At 40.2% G+C, this 20,253-nt stretch overlaps 2 protein-coding genes across 2 annotated transcripts in view; both read right to left on the reverse strand.

Moving 5' to 3' along the window:
* Positions 1-3,124: 3,124 nt before the first annotated feature.
* Positions 3,125-3,625, reverse strand: BHLHA15 (basic helix-loop-helix family member a15; the record flags this gene model as incomplete). Its single annotated transcript, XM_082006901.1, has 1 exon — positions 3,125-3,625. The coding sequence occupies one exon, from the start codon at positions 3,623-3,625 to the stop codon at positions 3,125-3,127; it is 501 nt and encodes a 166-aa protein (XP_081863027.1).
* Positions 3,626-11,581: 7,956 nt separating this feature from the next.
* The window catches only part of LMTK2 (lemur tyrosine kinase 2), a gene marked incomplete at its 3' end in the record, with an annotated part of 40,788 nt that continues 32,116 nt past the window's right edge, over positions 11,582-20,253 (reverse strand). The window contains exons 9-14 of the mRNA XM_082006681.1: positions 19,938-20,059; positions 18,334-18,483; positions 15,172-18,076; positions 13,510-13,645; positions 12,799-13,047; positions 11,582-11,610 (exon numbers count right to left, since the gene is read on the reverse strand). Of these exons, the coding sequence (XP_081862807.1) occupies positions 11,582-11,610; positions 12,799-13,047; positions 13,510-13,645; positions 15,172-18,076; positions 18,334-18,483; positions 19,938-20,059 (3,591 nt within the window). The remainder of the gene's footprint in view (positions 11,611-12,798; positions 13,048-13,509; positions 13,646-15,171; positions 18,077-18,333; positions 18,484-19,937; positions 20,060-20,253) is intronic.

The following is a 20,253-nucleotide window of genomic DNA, read 5'->3' on the forward strand; positions in this document are numbered from 1 at the left end:
TAAGTGAACAAAAGATAAATTATAAGTCGTTTATGTTTGAGTACTAAATAATTGCCTTCTGAAACTATTATTTACAAAATTGTTTCAAACGTTGTCATTCCTATGGCTAGTTAAAATGAGGAAAAGGGACTTTAAATTGCAACAATTTTGAAAAATAAAAGTAATTTATCATTAAAAAAACGTTCTTAAGAAATCCCTTTTGACATGTCCAGTAAAGCAGCACTTCATAGCAAAGTACCATCGTGGAACTGGCCATTGTCATTCCATTAACTGCGTCCGTCCTGTGCCTGACTGTTATGGGGGATGGCTGTGTTCAGGAAGGGGTCACCTTTATGTGTCTCCTCTGCCATTGTATTCATAGCTGGATATTACGGGCCGTTTTAGGCTTAGTATTTGAAATAATACCTCGTTTGCAGGAAGTCCTGTCAGAAATACACTGCCACAAGCATTTAAATTCCACATTTATAACAGTAGTATCAGTAATTAGGAACTACACATCACTTTAAGAAGCAATCAATGGCACTGTTAAAATACTGTTTTTCCAACTTGTTTCCTTTCCAAACAGCAATTCCAACATGGCTATCCCACAGAAACATTTCAGGGATGACATTTAGTATCTGGAAACTCTCGACTCTCCCTTATAACGCACTGGTCCAGCGGACTAAGGGGCTTTAAAGAATCCTACAAAGAATGACCATAAGCTACAAGTGGTTAGTCTGCATCTACTGCATGGCACACAGAACCGCAGAACTTACGCTGGACGGGCCCTCGGGCCCGCCCCGTAGGCCTAACACCCCTCAGGAGCGGCGGCACCGCCCCGCGGCTCCTCTCGCGAGAGGACGAGCCCGCCAAAACGCCTCAGGGCCGCGGTCCCTCAGCGCCGCCGCCCGCTCCCCCGCAGCGAAGCGCCCACCGCTCCGGGTGACGCTCCCCGCGCCGCGCCCCTCCCCTCCCCGGGTACCTGCTGGCCACCGGGACTCGCCCGCTCCGCGGGCGAACGCCGCCGCCGCCACCCTCGCAGCCAGGGGAGTCCGCCCCGCCGCTCGCGGGCCAGGCCCCTGGCCACGCCCCTTCTGGCGCGACGCTGGCAGCGCGAGCAGCCCGGCGCCGCCGGCCTCCGCTCGGTCCCGCATCCCGTCTCCGCCCGCCGGGGACCCCCAGAGCGCTCAAACCGCTAACCTCGCCTGCCCCGGACCCCCGGCGCAGCGACGCAGCCGAACTCGTACAACTGCAGCTGATGAATGCATTTTGCTCCTGGCAGCGACAGCGAGGGTGGGCGGCTGGCAGGGGGTTACGGCCAGAGCCAGGGCACCATCCGCCTCTCGCGCCCTTCCACGTAGCGGGCGGTCTGCTGTTGGCAATCGCCCGTCAGTTCAACCACCACCCGCCTCCCTCCCCGAGGGAGAGGAACTGAAAGAAAATGCCTTAGCGGCACCGATTTCTCCCACTATAATCAGACAACAGATAAATACATATATTAAGGGCTTCACTAATAAGGAGCAGCTGTTGAATGAAGTAAAATACAGCACTTACAGATTTGGCTTGTGGTAAGAGACGAGGTAATACGTTCATTAACACGAGTACTAGAAGGGGTAATCACAACTATTTTAGTGTGAAAACAGTTCAGAAACTAAGAAAATCCCAAGTTGAGGCAAGATCCAAATAACTTCTCCAGTAAGGCAACCATGCATATAAAACATTACATTGTTCTACATCATAGCTGTGGATCACTGTGGTGGAGAAAAAAGCACATCCCTTACCAGCCTGTCTGGGAAACGTAACCTTTTAGTCCGAATGAAGTTGTCCCGCTATCGGCTCTCCTGGAGCAAAATAAAGAGCATGTTAGGACCTATGCAGTGCAGTATAACCCTTCTCTGATGCATCCAATAAATCCTTTCTCAGCCCCCGTTCCTCCTCAGACAGCCCTACTTTGCAGGGAGAAGGCCCACGCCACACACCATCATCAGCCCTACTGGTGCACCAGACGCCAGATTCTGCCTTTGCTACCCCCACCCCAGAGCTGCAGCCCTCCTGCCAGCACAGGGCTTCGGGGATGGGGGTAGGCAGAGCTGTAACACCGGGGTAACACCCCGGGCACCTCGCCGCGTTCTTCAGGTGTGAGAATACAAGAGTAGGTGAGAGCACAGTGACATAACACTTTTTACAACAGGATGGGGGGAAAAAAAAGAAAAGCTCATTTTCCTTTTTGAAGAGCTCCTGCTTCATTTATTTTATTTATAATACCAGAATCTAGCACTAACCCAGAAAGAATCCTGATCACATTACAGGCTTCGTTAGAAAACAATTTGTAACTGCATAGATCACTGTCTAACTTAGCACTATGCTAAAGCATAGTTTTGGCAAAAATAAGTCCTTCATCCCTTATTTATTATTTGTATCACCATGGTACCCAGAGACGCACTAAAGAAAAACTCCATGAGGCTGGATGCTCTGGAAACATAGACCAGAAAACATCCTCACTCCGGAGAGCTTACAATCTAAGAAAGCTTTGCAGATGTCTACATTAACAAGTATTTTAATAAAAGTTTTCATGCTTTGCAAGGTTCAAAATTATCAGAGCAGATCCAAAACATGCAAATATTCAGATTTGGTGGCCAATTGCCCACATGTGCCACTTCACTCATCAAGTTAGTCCAATGTTGTCATCAATTTTCATTTCCTCTGTAGCAGGATGGGTAAGAGAGTCACTGAAAGGCTGGTGAACAGCGCGACAGCCAAGATTCTCAACAAAGCTCTAGTGAGCTCAGGTGACACAGGCCTTAAATGCTCAACTCACTACCCTTCCGGAACAGTAATTTTCAGAAGCTACTAACTCTTTACTTTTGAGTGAATTACAGTGTTACAGGGTAGGTTTCCAGACCCTGACGCATCACACAAACACATCCGTTAAGCTCTGAAAAAATCTCATCATTTAAGGTAATATTTTTATGTGCCGTATAAGCTATAGCCATGAGTGTTACCTCTTTTTAAGAAAAAACAGAGGATAGCTGGAGGCAAAAATAATCTCTTAAAACCTCTTATGTACTGACATGTATTATCACGCAAGAAGGAAAAACAATTACAGTAGTAGCTAACTATAGGTGTTTGGGCTGAAGCTGTGAATCTATGTGGCATATTTTTGTAGATGTTCCTCATGATCATCATCTTCATGGTGTTGTTGGTAATGCTGGTACAATTTGGACACCCAGGCTCCCCCCATCCCTTCTGCTGCTGGAAAGTGTCCATTGGACATATTGAGTATAATGGAGGTCAAGGATTTAATGTAATTTTTGGCCAGTGTGAGGGTCTCTATTTTGGAAAGTTTATTCTCAGCTCTCACATGAGGGATCACTTCCCGTAAAGCCTGGAACGCATTGTTGAGCTTGTGCATTCTCTGCCTCTCCCGCTCGTTGCTTTCCAGTCTTCTCAAATGCCTGTCCTTACTGCTCCAAGGATGCTTGGCTCCGGCTGTAATCAGCTTGCTGCTCTCCTTGTTTCCCCCATTCCTCCTTTCTTTGTGTCTCAAAGATTTCACCAGTTCTTTTTTTCTCGTTGCTGACTCCTCAGAAAATGTTTCCTTGTCAACAGTATGCCTTTGCTTCTTCCTTTTGGCTTTAGTCTTCATGGTTTGGTAGATCTACTGGTATTAAGCACCAACATGCTGTAAAAACATGACACCAATATCTTTAACTGTTGCACATTTCCACATAGAACAACTGATCTGATGCAGGTTTGATGCATTTGTTTACTTATTCACTACTGGAAAACCATCACTGGCTCTCTTAATTTAGTGGTGTTCATTTTAGAAGTTGTGAACATTATTAAAGATGATGTGTGCAGATGAACTCAGGAGAAAATCCTTTTTTAGATAACAACAGATCCTCCTTCAGCTGGAAGGAAGAGGTTACAGAGAGAGCAGAGGACAAGTGAATAGAACCATTAAAACAAAGATACAGTGAATCACCTACTCCTGTCCTCACGTATGGGAAGCCAAGTGAAAAACAGACACCTCTCTACTGTCTTGTAAGTAGGCCTTGAACTGGAGAGATTTCTCCTCTCTCACTGCCCATAAGAAAATGGTCTCCAAGCTGATCCAGTCTTCCTGTGGGAAGAGTGAACCACAACTCAAATAAAAAAAAAATCAGCACTATGGTCAATTAGGTTTGATAACACATTGCCTCTGTTTTTTGATCTCGCATGCTTCTGTTTTCTCCCAGCTCTATTTTCCACAAGTTCTAATAAAACCATACAGTGCCTCATTGTTCATATGCATGCTTATGTGTGGGGTATTAGACAGAACCTCAGGCTCTTGCTCAGAAAGTAATTTCTCCTTGAACTCCGGGTAATTGCTTTTTGGACGAATAGATTTCCACTGTATTTATAAGCAGTCCACTAGAGGGAAACACGACACACTAATTCATATAGGGGCTCAGAACCTCCTAGCCAACAACACATTTTCACCCACATCTCCTCTGCATTTTGGGTTAGTTCCCACCACACACACACACTTTGCTCTTCCAACAATCCACTAACAGTGGGGCTTAATCGCAGTTTCTGCCCCAGTTCAACAGCAGCAGAGCAGTATTTATTCTCCAGGTCATCCAAAGACACAGCAATGTTCCTTCCTCACGTTAGCAAGGCAGGTGACAGCATTGCAATTTTACCCTCCCTCAGCCCAGATTCTGTGCCAACACTACAGCAGCTTCACAGCAGCTCTGCATCTTAACACCAATGATCAGTGTGACAGACTATGCTTCCTTCCACTTTCTTCCAGTTCATGTAGTTATAGAAAGGTTCGGTCTTAAAAATATGTATTTTTATGCTGATACTATTATGTAGGAGCAGTTAGAGAGTTGGTGAGCCAAACAGAAAACCAAACTAGCCACAGGTGTTTGACTGTCCCAGTATAGGACATCAACCTGGGCTGGAGCAGGTGGTAAGCAGTTCCAGGGTGTGCTACAATAAATATCACTTCCTCTCTCATTTCTTTAGAGACATCTTCAGCTGCTCGGCATTCACAGTGACTCGGTTCTCTGCCTGAGAGAGCATCCTGGCCATCCCTTGGTTCCCTACTGCCAGGGAGGCAACTTCGCCAGAAAGGAGAGGGGTTCACAAAGCAGTTTGGTTAGGGTAGCACCCAGGTGATGAATGCTGAGAGAAAGACAGCACCAAATAGCTTGTGTTGTGGGAGCCTAGAAGTGCTAGAGACACATGGGTATCTTAAGCAAGAAAACAGGACTAAAGCCAAGCACTGGGTTTGTTCTGGACTCTTACTGTAACTCACTTGGTAGAAAAGGCATGACTGCAAGACAGAAAAGTAAAGGTGGGCAAAAAGACCACCAGTCAACTTCCCCGCTCCAGCACAAAAAGCACTGTTGGGGAGAGTAGAAAAATGACCAGCTGCTGCTTGAAAGGAAAACAGCCTGCAGGACTTGGTGAAGAGGAGGTTCATGGAAGCAGTCAGCTGAGAAAGCTGGGGAAAAAAAAAAAAATCCAAGAGGAGGAAACCTTCAGCAAACTGTGGGAGCAAAGTAGTCTTTAAAACTGCCAGCTGGGGGAGAGCAAATGGGATGATATGGGGTAAGAGGGTGCTCAGCAGTCTGAGGTTTGCTTGCAGACTGCTGCACACTGCTGCAACCCTGATAAACTACTTAATGGAGCCACAACCAGGCTGCCGGGACCCCCAGGGAGACAGCATGAGTGTCCAGGGAGGAAGCAAAGAGGGAGAGGGGATCAGGAGCAACAGACTGGGGTGGTCAAGAGAAACCAAAGAGAGAGAGCAGCCAAATACCAACAAAGTTTTCCACCCTCTGCACCCATCCATCAGGGCTGGTGTCCCTCCTCTGTAACTTACCGCTGCCACCGGCTGTGGAAAAGGTGCCTAGGGCCCGAGAGGTGACACAGGAGAGGCCTGTGGGGAGCCGGGAGGGGCAGTAGGGTCTGCGGGGGCGCTGCCCGTCCTCTGGGCTGGGCCAGGCACTGTCAGCAGGAGCCTGTGAGGTAGCCAGGGCCCACCTCGTGCCCAGAGGAGAGCCGCGGGGCCGACACCGAGAAGCGGCGACAGGAGGCCGGCGGGGAAGCGCTGCTGCTGCTGCGCGGCCCGCAGCTCCACCGGGGCGGCGGCCGGGCCCTGGCCCCGCTGCCCGCCGCGCCGGCAGGTGGCTGCGCTGCCGCGCGCCCGCCGCGACACGTCGCTTTAGCGGCGGGGGCGGGCCCGGCCCGGGGCGGCGCGGGCGGGTGCCCCACGCCTCAGCCGCCGGCGGCACCGGCGCCAAGTCCCCTTCCTCACAGGGAAGGGGCGTCCCCGTAAGGCGGCACCCCCGGCTGCTGCCATTACCCTTTTTACCCCCGGGGAGGGGGACAGTACGCGAAGACAGCAGCCAGCACGAGGCTCCGAGTTTTGGATAGTCACAGGGCTACGGGACAACAAAATGGCAGGGGGAAGCAGCGCGCTCAGCCAGTGCTGCAGCAGGGTGGGCACGGAAGGTGCTGCCACCAGGCTGATGGAAGCTAAACCGGGTAGATCAAGGTCACTGCAGGAGGGGTCAGTCTAGCACTTACTTCAGCAGGTGGAGTGTCCTCGGGTGGAGGAGGAGGAAGTCTGTCCCAGCTCTGTTCTGCCTGTGCAAGAGCTGTGCAAGTTATCGCACCACCTGTGTGAAAAAAGCCCACAGACAAAGCACTTCCATCCCTCGCAAGGTGGCTGCTGATGATAAAAATTGCAAGTACTCAAATTCTTTGATGATAGGTTCTATGTGAGAGGACCAATTTAGTGCCATGGGATCTTTTACATCTGTTCTCGATAATGACCACTGCCTTGGTCAGATTTCAGCCCAGTAGTTATATTTTACCTAATGAAGTTACGTCATCTTGATATCAGTTTCTCATTCTCAGGTCTCGGCAGTTGCCAGGACTCAGAACAGCTGCAATACAATGTGTGGGCTTCTACAACAGCCTCCATGAACTACTGACATTGCTGCTGTGTGTCATCACAACCTTAACGGTTAACAGGTTAAGAGGAAAAAGTCAGCACTCTCCTCCTGCCTGAGGGAGTGCCCAGGCTGAAACAGTCTCAATCCCATGTGCAAGAAGCTACCAATACAAGCAAGTACTCATTTACCTGGCAATCATAGGTCCATTCAGCACGTGCACTTAGATTAAAAAAGAAAAACACCCCAAACAGTAAATCATCTTCTGGAAAGAAATTCAATAAATACTGAGCAAATATATCATTAACCTGTTTCCTGAAGGGTACTTAAAAAATCTGACTTCTTACAGATGCTTAATTCTAGTACTAAAGGTAATATTCAGTTATTAGAATCACACTGTATTTTAAGTATTGTTTCTCTACTGACTGTGTATGCACGTTACCTGAAGCTCACACAAGGGTGATATTAGAAGAAATTAAAGGCGACTACACTATTTACTGTAGACTCATCTATGGGGACCGTAGCTTTGAGCTTCTGGTACTCTCTCAACCGCTGGACACTAACAAATATATCTGACAGTAGAACTATACTGTGGACCTGATCCATCTGTTTAAGAATGAACAAACATAGACAAAGATATTATAAATATATAACTGTATTTTATTTTTAATATTAAATATTTTTAAATTACAAGCAGTTTCTTGAATCACACTATGCATGATAATCAATATACAGTAGAAATTACAATTTAAAAATGTACACAATTTAAAGACATTTTGACCTGAAATTTCATTAACTATAATATATTGCCATAAACCTCATACCTGTATTAAATTACAATAGGAAAACCTCATACCTATGATTTTGTTACAGAGTTTCTCATTTACAAATAGAATTAAACATTATATATACACGCACATCAGTACCATTTATCATTTAAGTTACACCTACATCTGTGCAAGTTCAAACAATTTCATAAACAAATCTAACTGTAAGTCATATTCAAGTTTCTGAAAAACAGGCTGCTGGTATTACAAATACTTATTTTCAATAAGTTTATATGATGTTTGACTCTCCTCTAGATTTTTTCCAGTCTTGTACCAAAACAATTAACATACAAGGATATTTCTGTATGACTTAAAGCTGAAGTAATTTTGTACACTCCGTTCTTATTTAAGGCTATTTCTTATAAGGCTAATATACTTGAATTCCACCTTTCACCAATTCCAACAAAAATAGCCATGTCACTAACACCTGACAACGCTGACATTTTAGCGTAGTGCTTAATCATAAAAAAAAAGTCTTTCTATCAACCAGCCTCCTCATGGAAAAGATTGAGTACTATGTAAAAATCTGCTAAAAATACTGATAAAAAGAATGAGGCTTAAATGGCTTTCATTAGTGCATTAATAAGGATATGAAAAAATGTTTAATCCGCTCATTTCCATGAAAATGGCAGTTCCCATAAATGCAGTTACACACACAGCATATCTGCAGCGTGGGGGCTTGGGAAGAGTACAGGTGTTTCCATTAAAACTGGTCGCTTCTCGCTCTGTTGGCTTCTCACTACAGATCCTTATTTCTAAACAAACTTCCTTAGGTGGGAAAAAATCAGATCTTTTAAGTAACTTTAGTAGCCAAATTGAGACAACGCCTTCAGTATTCAAATAATCAAGGTATTCTACTAGAGAAGGAATTAAAATGTAACCAGTGCTCATAATAAACCATTGAAAATAGATACATGTACTTCTAAAACGGAAACCATGCTTAAGTAGCTAGTGCAAGAAATTACAGATAGTTTGATGAATGATTTGTAACAAATCCCCTTATTATAATGTAACATGTTGCAATTACTGATTCATCTTCATTGTGCCACTGACTGCTAGGCAGGTATTTAAATATTGCTAGTAGTTGATCAGATTTTTTTAACTAGTTTTTAAAAAAAAAACCCTTTTATATTATTGCAATACAGCCTACTGGATTACTGAAATTAAAAGAAATCGTTTAAGTGAGGTGAGTCAACTTTAAATATTTCTTTCTCTTCATTGTACAGCTAAAGAGGACATTAGTTTGCTTCATGTCATATACATCCCAGCTCATTTTGGAAAAAATGCTCCTTTGGCAATTCATTAGCAAGGAGTCCATTCGGACTAAGGGCTAAACTTTCACTTCCTATGTAAGATTTTCTTTAAACTCAGGTAAAGAATAAAAATCTTAGATTTCCATCAGTAAAGGAAATTCCTGATGTGCAAGATAAACATATTTTCCAGAATTATATGAAACAAAATGCACAACCAAATTGTAACATGCTGGAATATAAGCTTTATATTTAACCTTGGACTATATTTTAAAATCAAATTATTCAAAAGTAAGGCTGAACTCCAGGACTGATGCAGTAGATTTTTCACCATGCAAGGCAGATAAGCCCACAAATTCTTTGCAGTCCATTATGGAGTTTCATTCTTAATTTTAATTTTCCATACTTAAAAGCATGGTGGGAATTCTAGAAGACAAATGAGATACTTTAATTCTAGCTGTATCAGGGAGTTTAATGTTGGAATTATGGAATTTCTAAGCAAAAATTTGTCTGTTACCTATATTTTAAAATACTGAGAGTAGCACACAGCTTCCTTAAACCCTCTACAGTATATACTGTAAGCCTGTATTAAGAACTACTTGGCTTTGCCTCTTAAATCATATTTTTGGAAAAGTCCATGAAAAAATTTAGTTCCTTACTTCATACTGAAGAACAGTTATAACCAACTCTGAACCTGAGTGCCTCATCAGAAAAAAGTTCTCTCAACAATACATTGGCAACTTTAAATAACATTATAACTAAATCATTCCCTTTTGATCAGTATGGAAACCATTCTGGTTAAGGGATAAATAATGCTGGGAAAAAAGCAATTAACATATTCCTGTCATTTTAAAACATACTTTAAAAAATCAAAATGCATATAGAGGTATACAAAACCAACTTTACACATCTGAAAATATCTAGTCCTCCCATACTCCTTCACATGATGAAAATTCTCTGGTGACTGGATCTGAACGCAGAGCCCTTGGACCACCATTATACTGAAGCCCTGCCAAAATAGTCACTAAAATACAAAGTACTTCCTATTTTAGTACATATGTATTTTAGTATGCTAAAATAGAAAATCAGGTAAACTGTTATTATCCGTGTGTCCTACAGATCCACAGCTGCATAAGGCATTCCAAGAGGTCAGGGATTTGTTTCTCAACTGACTCACTTTAGAGTAATAATTAAGGATTTTTTTTTTTCCCCAAGCAGTTTGAAGGATTAAACTGGCTTAATGCATGGTAGAGTATGGAGGTTAAAAAAAACCCACGTTGTATTCCCTTCCCTACAGACAGCTTCAGAGCAAACTTTACTATACTGCATCTTTGAGCAGTATGTATTTCAAGATGTACCATGGAGCCTTGCAGACATCTTAAAATAAGTCTGGCCTTACAAAGGGTGCAAAATTGGGCATTAACTATTAATCTAAGTCTCAATTGTCATAACATCACTGAGAGGTAGATTTACCACAGGTCTCAATGGCAGCCCCAATCTGCAGTCAGCAGAAGAGTGAGCTTCAAAATTCACAGAATGTACAACTGAAGGGCCAAGTGTAGCCAAATCCAGTCTACTGAAATTAGTCCTTTTATAAGATTCACAAATTCCACAAGCTTGTACAGCCAATTTTTCTTCTTCTCTCTCCAAGGCAGAAATTGTATCAAAAAACTGGAAGGCCCTTAATTATGATATAGTCAGATGCTATTACAGTTTAAGCAGTCAGTAGGATCATATTCAGGAATTAAGAGACATTATCTCTTTCATCTAAAAATTCCAGAGTATATCATATATTCTTTTCCAGTTTCCTATAAAACATGAACACTAACAATCAATCTATAATCATTATCATTTAGAAATGGTACTGAATATAAGATTTCAGCAAGTCTAACATAACACTCAGAAGTTATGTATGTTTTACAAGTACCGTGCATAGCAAAGGCTACAAAAAGGACATATTAAACTGGGTAACTAGGCCAATTCAACTTGTCTTACTTTCCTTGAAAGATTTAAGATTTTGATTCTGTACATCATCAGGAAATAAAGGAAGAATAATCCATAGTGCAATTGTAATAAGCAAAGTAATATGTAGTGATATCTTTTTGAATAAATATGGCTCACTACTGATCAACTATCATTCATACAGTTTCAGCAACACAGCCACCTGTTGCACAGGACAGTTATACACAATTCTACAACAGGTGTATGTTCAAATAGATAATGAACTACATGGAAAAATATAAAAAGAATATGATACAATCTCATACATAAACCAGACTGCAGTGTAATTGCTTTACTTGTTTAAGTTATCTGAAAAATACTTCAAGTACTTGAAAAGAGCGGCAGAATCATCTTTCAATGAAAAGCAAAATTGCACTGATTTAAAAATACATTACAAAGTTAAATACACATTCAAATTAATGTCCTGATTTAACATTGCTTTCAGTGTTTACTTTCATTTCTTAGTACTTCTTGATTACCTGTGTTATTCCAGGAGGATCCAGAGTTTAGATAAAGAAGTCTCAGACAAGGTCTGTGTGTTTTATGTATGTAGTCCAAGGAAGTTTTAATTCATTTAATCTTTTTCTCCATCTTCGCTGCTTCCTATTAGTAGAGAAAAGATCATAAGGTACAGTGAGATTCTACTGCACAACCCTCACTCCTTTGCAAGACTCCTAGAACTTGGCATTCTGCTGCTTCGCACTTCCAAGTTTTGGTTAATCTTTCCCTAGAGCTTTCAACTACTGTAAACATTTGACACATTTATAAATGGACATCTGCTTAAATTGCACAGTTCAATGTCACTTCTTAGGACACGTAAGGCAATGTAGGATCTTGAAAATAATCTCTCTATCTGTAAGTTACTAAGCAGCAAACATTATCTAATCAATAAGCACAAATACCAGAACAATACAACTCTCTATATAAACAGTGATTACATTTTTATAGACATTGACCATTAGCAAGGCTCAGCAATCAGTAATACTTATTTTTAATAATGCAACATTTTATCAAGATTAATAGTATTGCTGAACTGATTCAAGTCTGCTTATTTTTGCTTCTCTTAACCCTCAAAAACAAATCAAAGCTTAAAAAAAAAAAAGCTTTTTGTTACAGACAAGAAAGCTTCTGTTAATAAATACTGCTAGTACTCAATATTGCTATGAACAGATTATTTGGCTCTCCCAACAGAAACTATCCTACTCACAGCTCTAGAACACATACTGCAATTCCTGAATGTCAAGAATGCATTTTCTAAAAAGCAATACGAAAAGAAACTGAACTGTAAAATAAGCTTAAACAACAATGGCAGAAACATCATGTTCCTAGCATCCTCACCTTGTGCAAGGAGAATAAAATAATGACTTTGACAGTGCAATAATGAGAATTATCCAACTGCCATAGTGTGGCAGCTATACAGACGTGCTTAAGGACTGCATGGATTTCCATTATATAAATATAGCACTAGTTTTTTTGAACAGAAAAATTGTGAGCTTGACCTGTAAAAGTCCCATAGAATATCCAACCACAAGTTTGTAGCAACTTGGATGCAAATAATCTCGATCTAAATGGAAAGCTATGTCTTAACCAAAATACAAGACGTTTCTAAATTAAGTAAAATAGAACAAGATTTGTCATATCTATTACTTATATCTTACACTACTATACTATAGTACTATATATACTAGTAGTATATATACACACTACTATATATACACCGTACTATATACTATACTACTTATATAAAGTTTTTAATTGCAGTTTTAAAGTAATTATAACTAAATCACTTACCTCCTTGCTCTATATCTGAATCTGTAAGATGCGTCAGAGAAAAGCTTGCCATGTTTGCAGGAGAGATAGAGAATCTGGAATAAGGGGATGAATGTGACCAGTTCTGATCAAGAGTCCGGGAAGGTGGAGGTGGAGAGAAGTACTTTGATGACTGAAGAGGTGGTTTAGAACTAATAAGACTATTAGCTGCCTTCGATATAAAGGATGGCTCTGGAGAAGAGAAGTCATCATCCCATTCAAAACCTCCACCTTGTGGGGAAAAAGAAAAAAAAAAAAGAAAAGAGGCAATTTACAGTAATGTAAAGTCATATACCGTTTTAAAAGCAAGCCCCTGGAAGACTGCATTAACCCAAAACAAAACTTGCAGCTTTTCTGTTCTAGCCCTGGGGGTCACATCCATAGTTTGGCTGCCTCCCAAGATACCCTAGCCACATCAAGATATAAACCACCAGTATTACATCACAAGCTTTGATTATCAGTAACACTAGTCCCTGAGCCTAGTTGAAGTGTATGCTTAGGATGCAAAACTGAAGCCAGTATGGTACGGTGAATCAAATCATATGTGAATACAAATCACATGTAATTTAAATGTGTCATGGTTTAGCTCCAGCCAGCAACTAAGCACCACGCAGTCACTCGCTGCGTAAATTCCATTTAAAACTATGCATAGAACAGTCTCAGGCCCTGCTGTGTATGAATGTATTCAAGTACCTTCTTCATCTGTTGAACTTTCTGAATTTGCAAATCTGTTTAAGTAACTAAAACTTGAAGATGGAACAGGAGTGCTGTGAGAGCCTTCACCATTCAAGTCTGCTGCCCGGTTTCCCAGCTCCTTAGTTGGCGTTTCCTAAGGCAAACAAAATAACTTACTTAACTCTCTTCTACAGGCAATGTGTCCATTGCCTATAGATGCCAGCATTCAAAAATAGACTCCTCAACCCACGTCATTCAAATCTACTATGAAATTAAATGGTCTGTAAACTCTTAAGTTATTACCACACAACAAGACTGAGTTACAGATTAAGCATATGCACGTACTTCTGTTTCTAAAGAAATGTGTATCAAATCTGTGCTAAAATGCATGCAAGAAATGACTACTTCAATATTTTTTTATGATATAAAAAGGTTTCATATTTCTAGGAACAAAGTTAAAACATCTTCCAGTTGAAAACAGTTCCCTTATCAGCCTGACACAGGTAGGGTTTTTCTTCTATTTAACAAAGCCTTATCCCATCTCCCAACTTTTTTTTTTTTTTTTTTACCCTTTAATCGTGCTTCAGGATAAGGAGACAGGCTTTGTATGCTTGGTATTTGAAGTAGCCAACATTTTATCAGTTACTGTAATAAGTAAAGAGTTCAACAACTAAGAGCAGTTTAAACACAGCTAATTCTTTTCCTTCCCCTCTGACAAATGGATTACTATTCTACAGGCTGCCTACACACAAATGTATCACTTATGTTTTCTATTCCAAAACACAATTACCTCTAATATTTATGTACGTCATCATAAGCAACATTTCCAAAGCTTAACAATGTGACTGTTCTTTTAAACTCACTGTACTAGTTTAGCTGCCATAATGTTAAAATACAATCCCCTCTGTATCAAGTTACAGAAGTTAAAAATTGATAAAGCAGATAAGGAAACAAAGGTAACCTTGAATTTTATAAGCAGATCAGCATTTCACTGAACTTGAATCATATTGGATTAATAAAAAGTAGCATTACCATTTAGATACTGTTCTCATCTTTGATTATTGTAAATTTACCTTAACACTAACTAACACAAGATTCAGAGTTAGGTTGTGGTTTGGGGGGTATGCACAGTTTGTTGTTTTGTTTTGGTTTTTCCCCTTCTTTTCTTTTATAAAGAAATTAGAACTTAAAGTTCTCAAACTCATTAAACAGATAAACTGCTTCTATAAAGTTACGAACAACATTCTGGTAAAACAAATTAAATCAAATCTGGTCCATAATGACACTGTCTCACCTATTCAAATTAAATACAGCTTATAAACATCATAGAGGCATCACTAAAAACCACGTTTGATTCAGCGCATGCAGTCAAGGGTCCAAAAAAATGGAGATCCAGGATTTGGCAACCAACCCTGCCCAAAGCAAAACCCTCCTTCACTTCCAGTTAGTGCTGCTTTCTACCAGCACACACAACTGTACCGAGCCAAGAAAAAAAGTTTCTTTTTATATATATAAGAAAAAACGACCCACATCACAAACAAGATCTAACCCTGCCAAGACAAGAAAGGTGATCTTGTAACAATGTGTACACAAATATTAGGTTATTCTACTACATCTTGTTTAAAAAACCCAAACCAACAAAAACTTTACTTAGTAATTGGGGGGGGTGGGGGGAGATACCTGATCAAACAAATAGACTGTCACATCATCAAAGAACGTTACAGCCTTCTTCTCAGTTTTCCAATGCTCATGTTGGCTTTCATTAAGAGGTTTGGGAAGTTTCAACAAGCTTCTCAGATGTTTTCCATCATCCTTATCAGTAAGTATCTCAGGTACTTGATGAACAGTTTCATCTTCACTGTCAGAACTCAGACTATGCATATGAAAAGTCCTCATGTCATCCTCAGAATCACTGTTTTCATCTTCCTCATCTGCATCATCACCATCTTCTAAATCAAGCATTCCAGAAACATCGAGTTTGCCAAGGTATTTTCCTTCAATATCTGGCTCTTTCAGTTTTTGTCCTTCAATGTGATAGAAGGACTTCTCACTGTTACTCAAATCTAAAGAACTGTGTATGTTATGTGCAGACTTTAAGTCTCTGTGTGAAAGAAGTTCTGAAGTATTAGTGCCAACACAAGAGACTGTTTTATGGGAAGTCTCAGAGAGTTTTATTTCATCCCTTAGGTTACTTCCTATCGATATTTCCAGGGAATTCAGAGTTGCCTCAGCCCACTCATCAGGAGACCCCTGCATCCTTACATCCATCTCCTGCATCTCTAAGTTGTGATTTAGTTCTAGTTTTGCATTTTGATTATTGGTATCCTGGTAATTCCCTACATCACACTTTTGCTGTCTCTCTTCAAAACTATAATCCTCTTGGCTATTACTTGAAGAAACAACACACATGGTCTCTCTTGACAGATTTACAGTCTCTTCTGTTTTTTTATCTGGCTCAGAATCATTATCAGAGAAGTAGGCAGAGTCTCTATATGAGTTTTGATTTCCACCCAGAAAAACCTTTGGGGTCATTTCAAAATTGCTGTTCACTGCATCTAAACAAGCTGCTGCTTCTGAAACAATTATGACTGGATTAGAAGGTAAAGCACTGACACTGCTCTCACTGACAACACAGACAGCAGTATCTACACTAGAAGCATCCTCAACAGTGATATGTGAAGTCCATTCTGGAGATTCCAGGTTCTCTGTTTCATAGCCACTGTCAGCAGGTTTATCAGGTGGCAAAAGTTTCTGGGGACTTTGAGCTTGTAAAGATTCTAAAGCCTCATTTACATCTAAAGAATCCAAAGAATCAGGTGTCTCTAAGGCTTGTTCTACAGTTTGTATAGGAGATGGGCTGTCTTCCAAAAGGCTATCCTGACTTGTACAATCTGAAGCAGCAACAGAAATTAAGGTCACCTCTTCTGGAACATCCTTACAGTTCTCAAAATGATTTGATGTTTCCTGGTTTCCCTCCAATAAACATTCATCTTTTTTTAATAAGGGAGACTTATCTTGCAAGTTTCTTTTCATACCTTCCTGATCACTACATTTTTCTCTACTAAAAGCTACTTCATCAGATCTGAAAAGCGTTCCCTGTTTTATTTGTGCATCACACTCATCTGTTTCAACAGCAACACCGTAATATGGATTGTTTCTAATATTATTTTTGGCATTATTGGATAGATCTTCTTGACAGAGAATATCAATGTTACAGGACATGACTTCATTGACTTCCACATTTAAAAGTTTTCCCTCATCCTTCAAATAAGGAAGATTTGCACATTTATCACATGACTTATGTGCTGCAGATGGACTAGAGGATGCCTGCATCTCTACAGTAGCCTGAGACTGAGAATTCAGATCTTTACTCATTGTCACTGGGTTAAAATTTTCATCTTTCACTGTTCTAAGACTTTCATGTATTAAAGAAGAGACCTGTGCATTTTCAGCCAACACAGGTTCAGCCTCTACAGAGTTTCTATTTGAGGTTTCTAATACATTTTTTAGAACACCATCTGTTTTTTCCCCAAAATCACTGCTGGTTTTGTTAGACAACAACCCTGTTAATAAGTTTTTCTCTTGAAGAAATAAGAAGTTATCAGAAAGTTCTTCTGAAGTTACCAAGTCCGACTGGTTAGAGATATTTTCACATGAGGAAACTGTTTCATTTTCAGAAGCATGACTAGAATGCTCCTTCTCAGAAAGGCCTACTGCCTTTCTAGCATCTGCATTTGAGTTTAAAGCAGCTGGTTTAAAGTCTTTAGGAATATAATTTGTTTCAGCAAAACCAAGTATTTTTCTGTCTGTCAATTCTTCTGATCTGTCAATGCCATTAAAGATACTCTGGAAAGGACTTTCTGGATTACTAGTATCCGGCAAAAATTCCTCTTTAGGATCTGTATGGTAGTGGAAGAAGTCCCTGTCAGTGCCAGATTCTTCAACATCAAGATCCCTGAGAACCATGAAATGAGAATTTTTTTCTTGTACTGCTTCTTGATTATCAACTTCTGTAGTTAGTACAACCGATTGGTTATCAAAATTCATGCTGCAGCCACTTCCTTTTTCCTCTAACTGGATATAGTAGTCATTTCCAACGGAAAGCTTGTGTGCATCAAACACAGGTAACACCCCAGGGACAGCAAGCGATGCTTCTTGACCACTTCCATTCTGTGCTCCCAAGCCTTGTTCTGAAAGTGACCTCTCAAAAACCTCCACTGGAAAGAAAACACTTGTGTACGTCATTGCTTCATCAGGATTCACAGGACCACATTCATCAAAATGATCATGTTTAGCTGCCTCCCAGATATATTCAAAGCTGAGACCCTGGCTTGTTTCAGTTACAGTAAGAACCTCCTCCAACTCATGGCCAAGTCTATCTCCTTGGAAGTGATCCAAGATTGGAAATGCAGAATTATTTGTTTCTCTATTTGAGGTGTTTGGTTTAAGAGCATTCCACTGCTGCTCAAAGTCAATCTCCGAGTCCCTTTGGCTTTGCATGCGAAGGTAAGTTAAAAGTCTATGCACTTCTTCTGCTGTTGGTCTCTTTTCTGGAGGTAGCCAACAGAACTGCAGAACTTCATACCTATACAAATAAGAAACAGGTTTCAATAGGCTTCTCACTGAAAAGGCATTTATAAAATTCAGATATCTAACAATCTAAAGGACTAACAGTTAATATCACTGGCAGGAATTTCCATCTATAGACACTCCTTTTACTTTTACATAGGGTTTCTTTGCCAGGAGCATGATTCCATGTAGCAATTTCAATATATTTAAGAGAACTGAGTAATTTGAGAAACTTCTTCATCAGCTTTAAGAATAAAAACATTTACAGTTTACCATCTATCAGAGTATGGCTGCTCCAGATGTGGCTTGAAGAGTTTAACCTGCTTCTCCTTTATGACATGGGTTAGAACTTCCCCATCAGAAAAGTCTGAGTAGGGCTGAGCAGCATTCTCAAATAGCTCCCATAACGTGACACCCAGGGACCTGAAAAGGAGCAGCAAATCACTGTGCAGTCTAAGAAATGTTTTAAAGTTGCTTTTCTAAGAAAGTAAGGATTATGCAAAACATAACTGGCAAGAAGAAACAAATATCACTCTCCCATTGGGTCTCATTCAGAACCTGTTAACTCATTTTGTTTGACAGAATGCTAGAAGCCTCAAGAATAAAAGTTGCTTGAAGACAATGACAATGAAGGTAACACCAATGAAGGCAACAAAATACAAGAGGCCTCCAAGGATTCAACCATGGAAGAAACCTCCAGGTGTTAAAAAAGTAGAAAACGCCTATCTAGATAGGCAAGCTGAATAAATCTTATGGTTAGTCCAGTAGTAGGAAAAGCTTTCATCAGAAATTGCCGTTATGGGTCAAACTGCTAGAAAACTAATTTTTGTTAGAGTTTTCATAAAATTACTTATTTTTAAGCTGCAGTGGTCAGAAGCCACCTCTTGTGCTCAGTGCTGTATACATACTGCATACTAAGCACATTTTCAGTGATTGGAGTTGATGCTGATCTTTGGGCAACCTTTTCTTGCTCAAAATGCAAAGTAACTGACTCCGCATGTATTACGGTTATTTAGATTGGAAGGCGTCTCTGGAAGTCATCTAGTCCAAACCTGTTCAGAGCAGCTCTATATAAAAGGCACTAAAATTCAGGTTGGAAACCTTAGACCCTGGCTGCCTGTAGTTTAGGTGAACAGTATGATCTGAGGAAGCCTGCTTGAAAGATGCAAGGAAACCAGTATTTAGATAATTTCTATCTACCCCACTTGCTATCTGCAACCCTACCTTTAAAGTAGCAAATAAAACCTAATTTACTATTTAATATCCTTAGAGTATAAAAGCAGGAATTTAACTATAATGCTTTCAGAAATGTTAGCATAAGCCCCAATTTCCATTATCCAAATTTCTTAGGACTTGAGTATTGAAGTAGAACTGGGCGGTTTCAGAAAAGTTCATCTTCAAGATTTTCACTAGCCTTTGTCTGTAAGATCTTTGGTAGCAGAGACGAACAGTTAAATTGCAGGCCTCAAATGCTGCAGCAAGAAATTAAGATGCTACTGTTCTACCAACGGAACTTAAATCGGGCTCTACCAGGATCAACTGTTTATGTCATCTACAACTATTATATTACTGGAAAAATCATTCATCATTTCCTTCCTTTATAAACACCTGAAGGCGTTTGGCAAATATACAGTAATTACTTTTATTAGTATAAACACCTATTCTTCCGCTAAACATTTTTTCTTAACCTAACTGTTCTCTCAGATTTCTAAGCATCTTTTCAAAACAAGATATAGTTTCAGGTTGGTAGAGTTCAAAAAAGCAGTGCATCAGGCCAATATTCAATTTAACTATGAATATTACTTATTCCTTTGTGTAGCATTTGAAAATATGTTCACAAATCTCTCATTGAAATTATTTTAAAGCCTACTACATACCATATGTTACTATATTTATTTTGCTCTGCTGATAACAGTCTGTCTTGAAAACTTGTTACTAACTCAGGTGCAGTCCATCGGAGAGGAACAAGTTTCTTCTCATCTGTCTCAATATAATCTTCCTAAATTATTGATAAAAAACACAGAAAAAGACTGAATAAACATTGGATCAGCTTCCAGAAGTTGACAGTCTTTTCCCCAATATGGTTTCATGGGATCCCTATGCAAAAAATTAGAATTAAAAAAATTAATCCCATTTTGTCCAAGAAGCAGAGAATAATGCTATAGAGGAAAGGCATTCACTGTTCACTGCATA

This window comes from Phaethon aethereus, assembly GCF_964289735.1.
Source record: "Phaethon aethereus genome assembly, chromosome: 15".
Classification (NCBI taxonomy): domain Eukaryota; kingdom Metazoa; phylum Chordata; class Aves; order Phaethontiformes; family Phaethontidae; genus Phaethon; species Phaethon aethereus.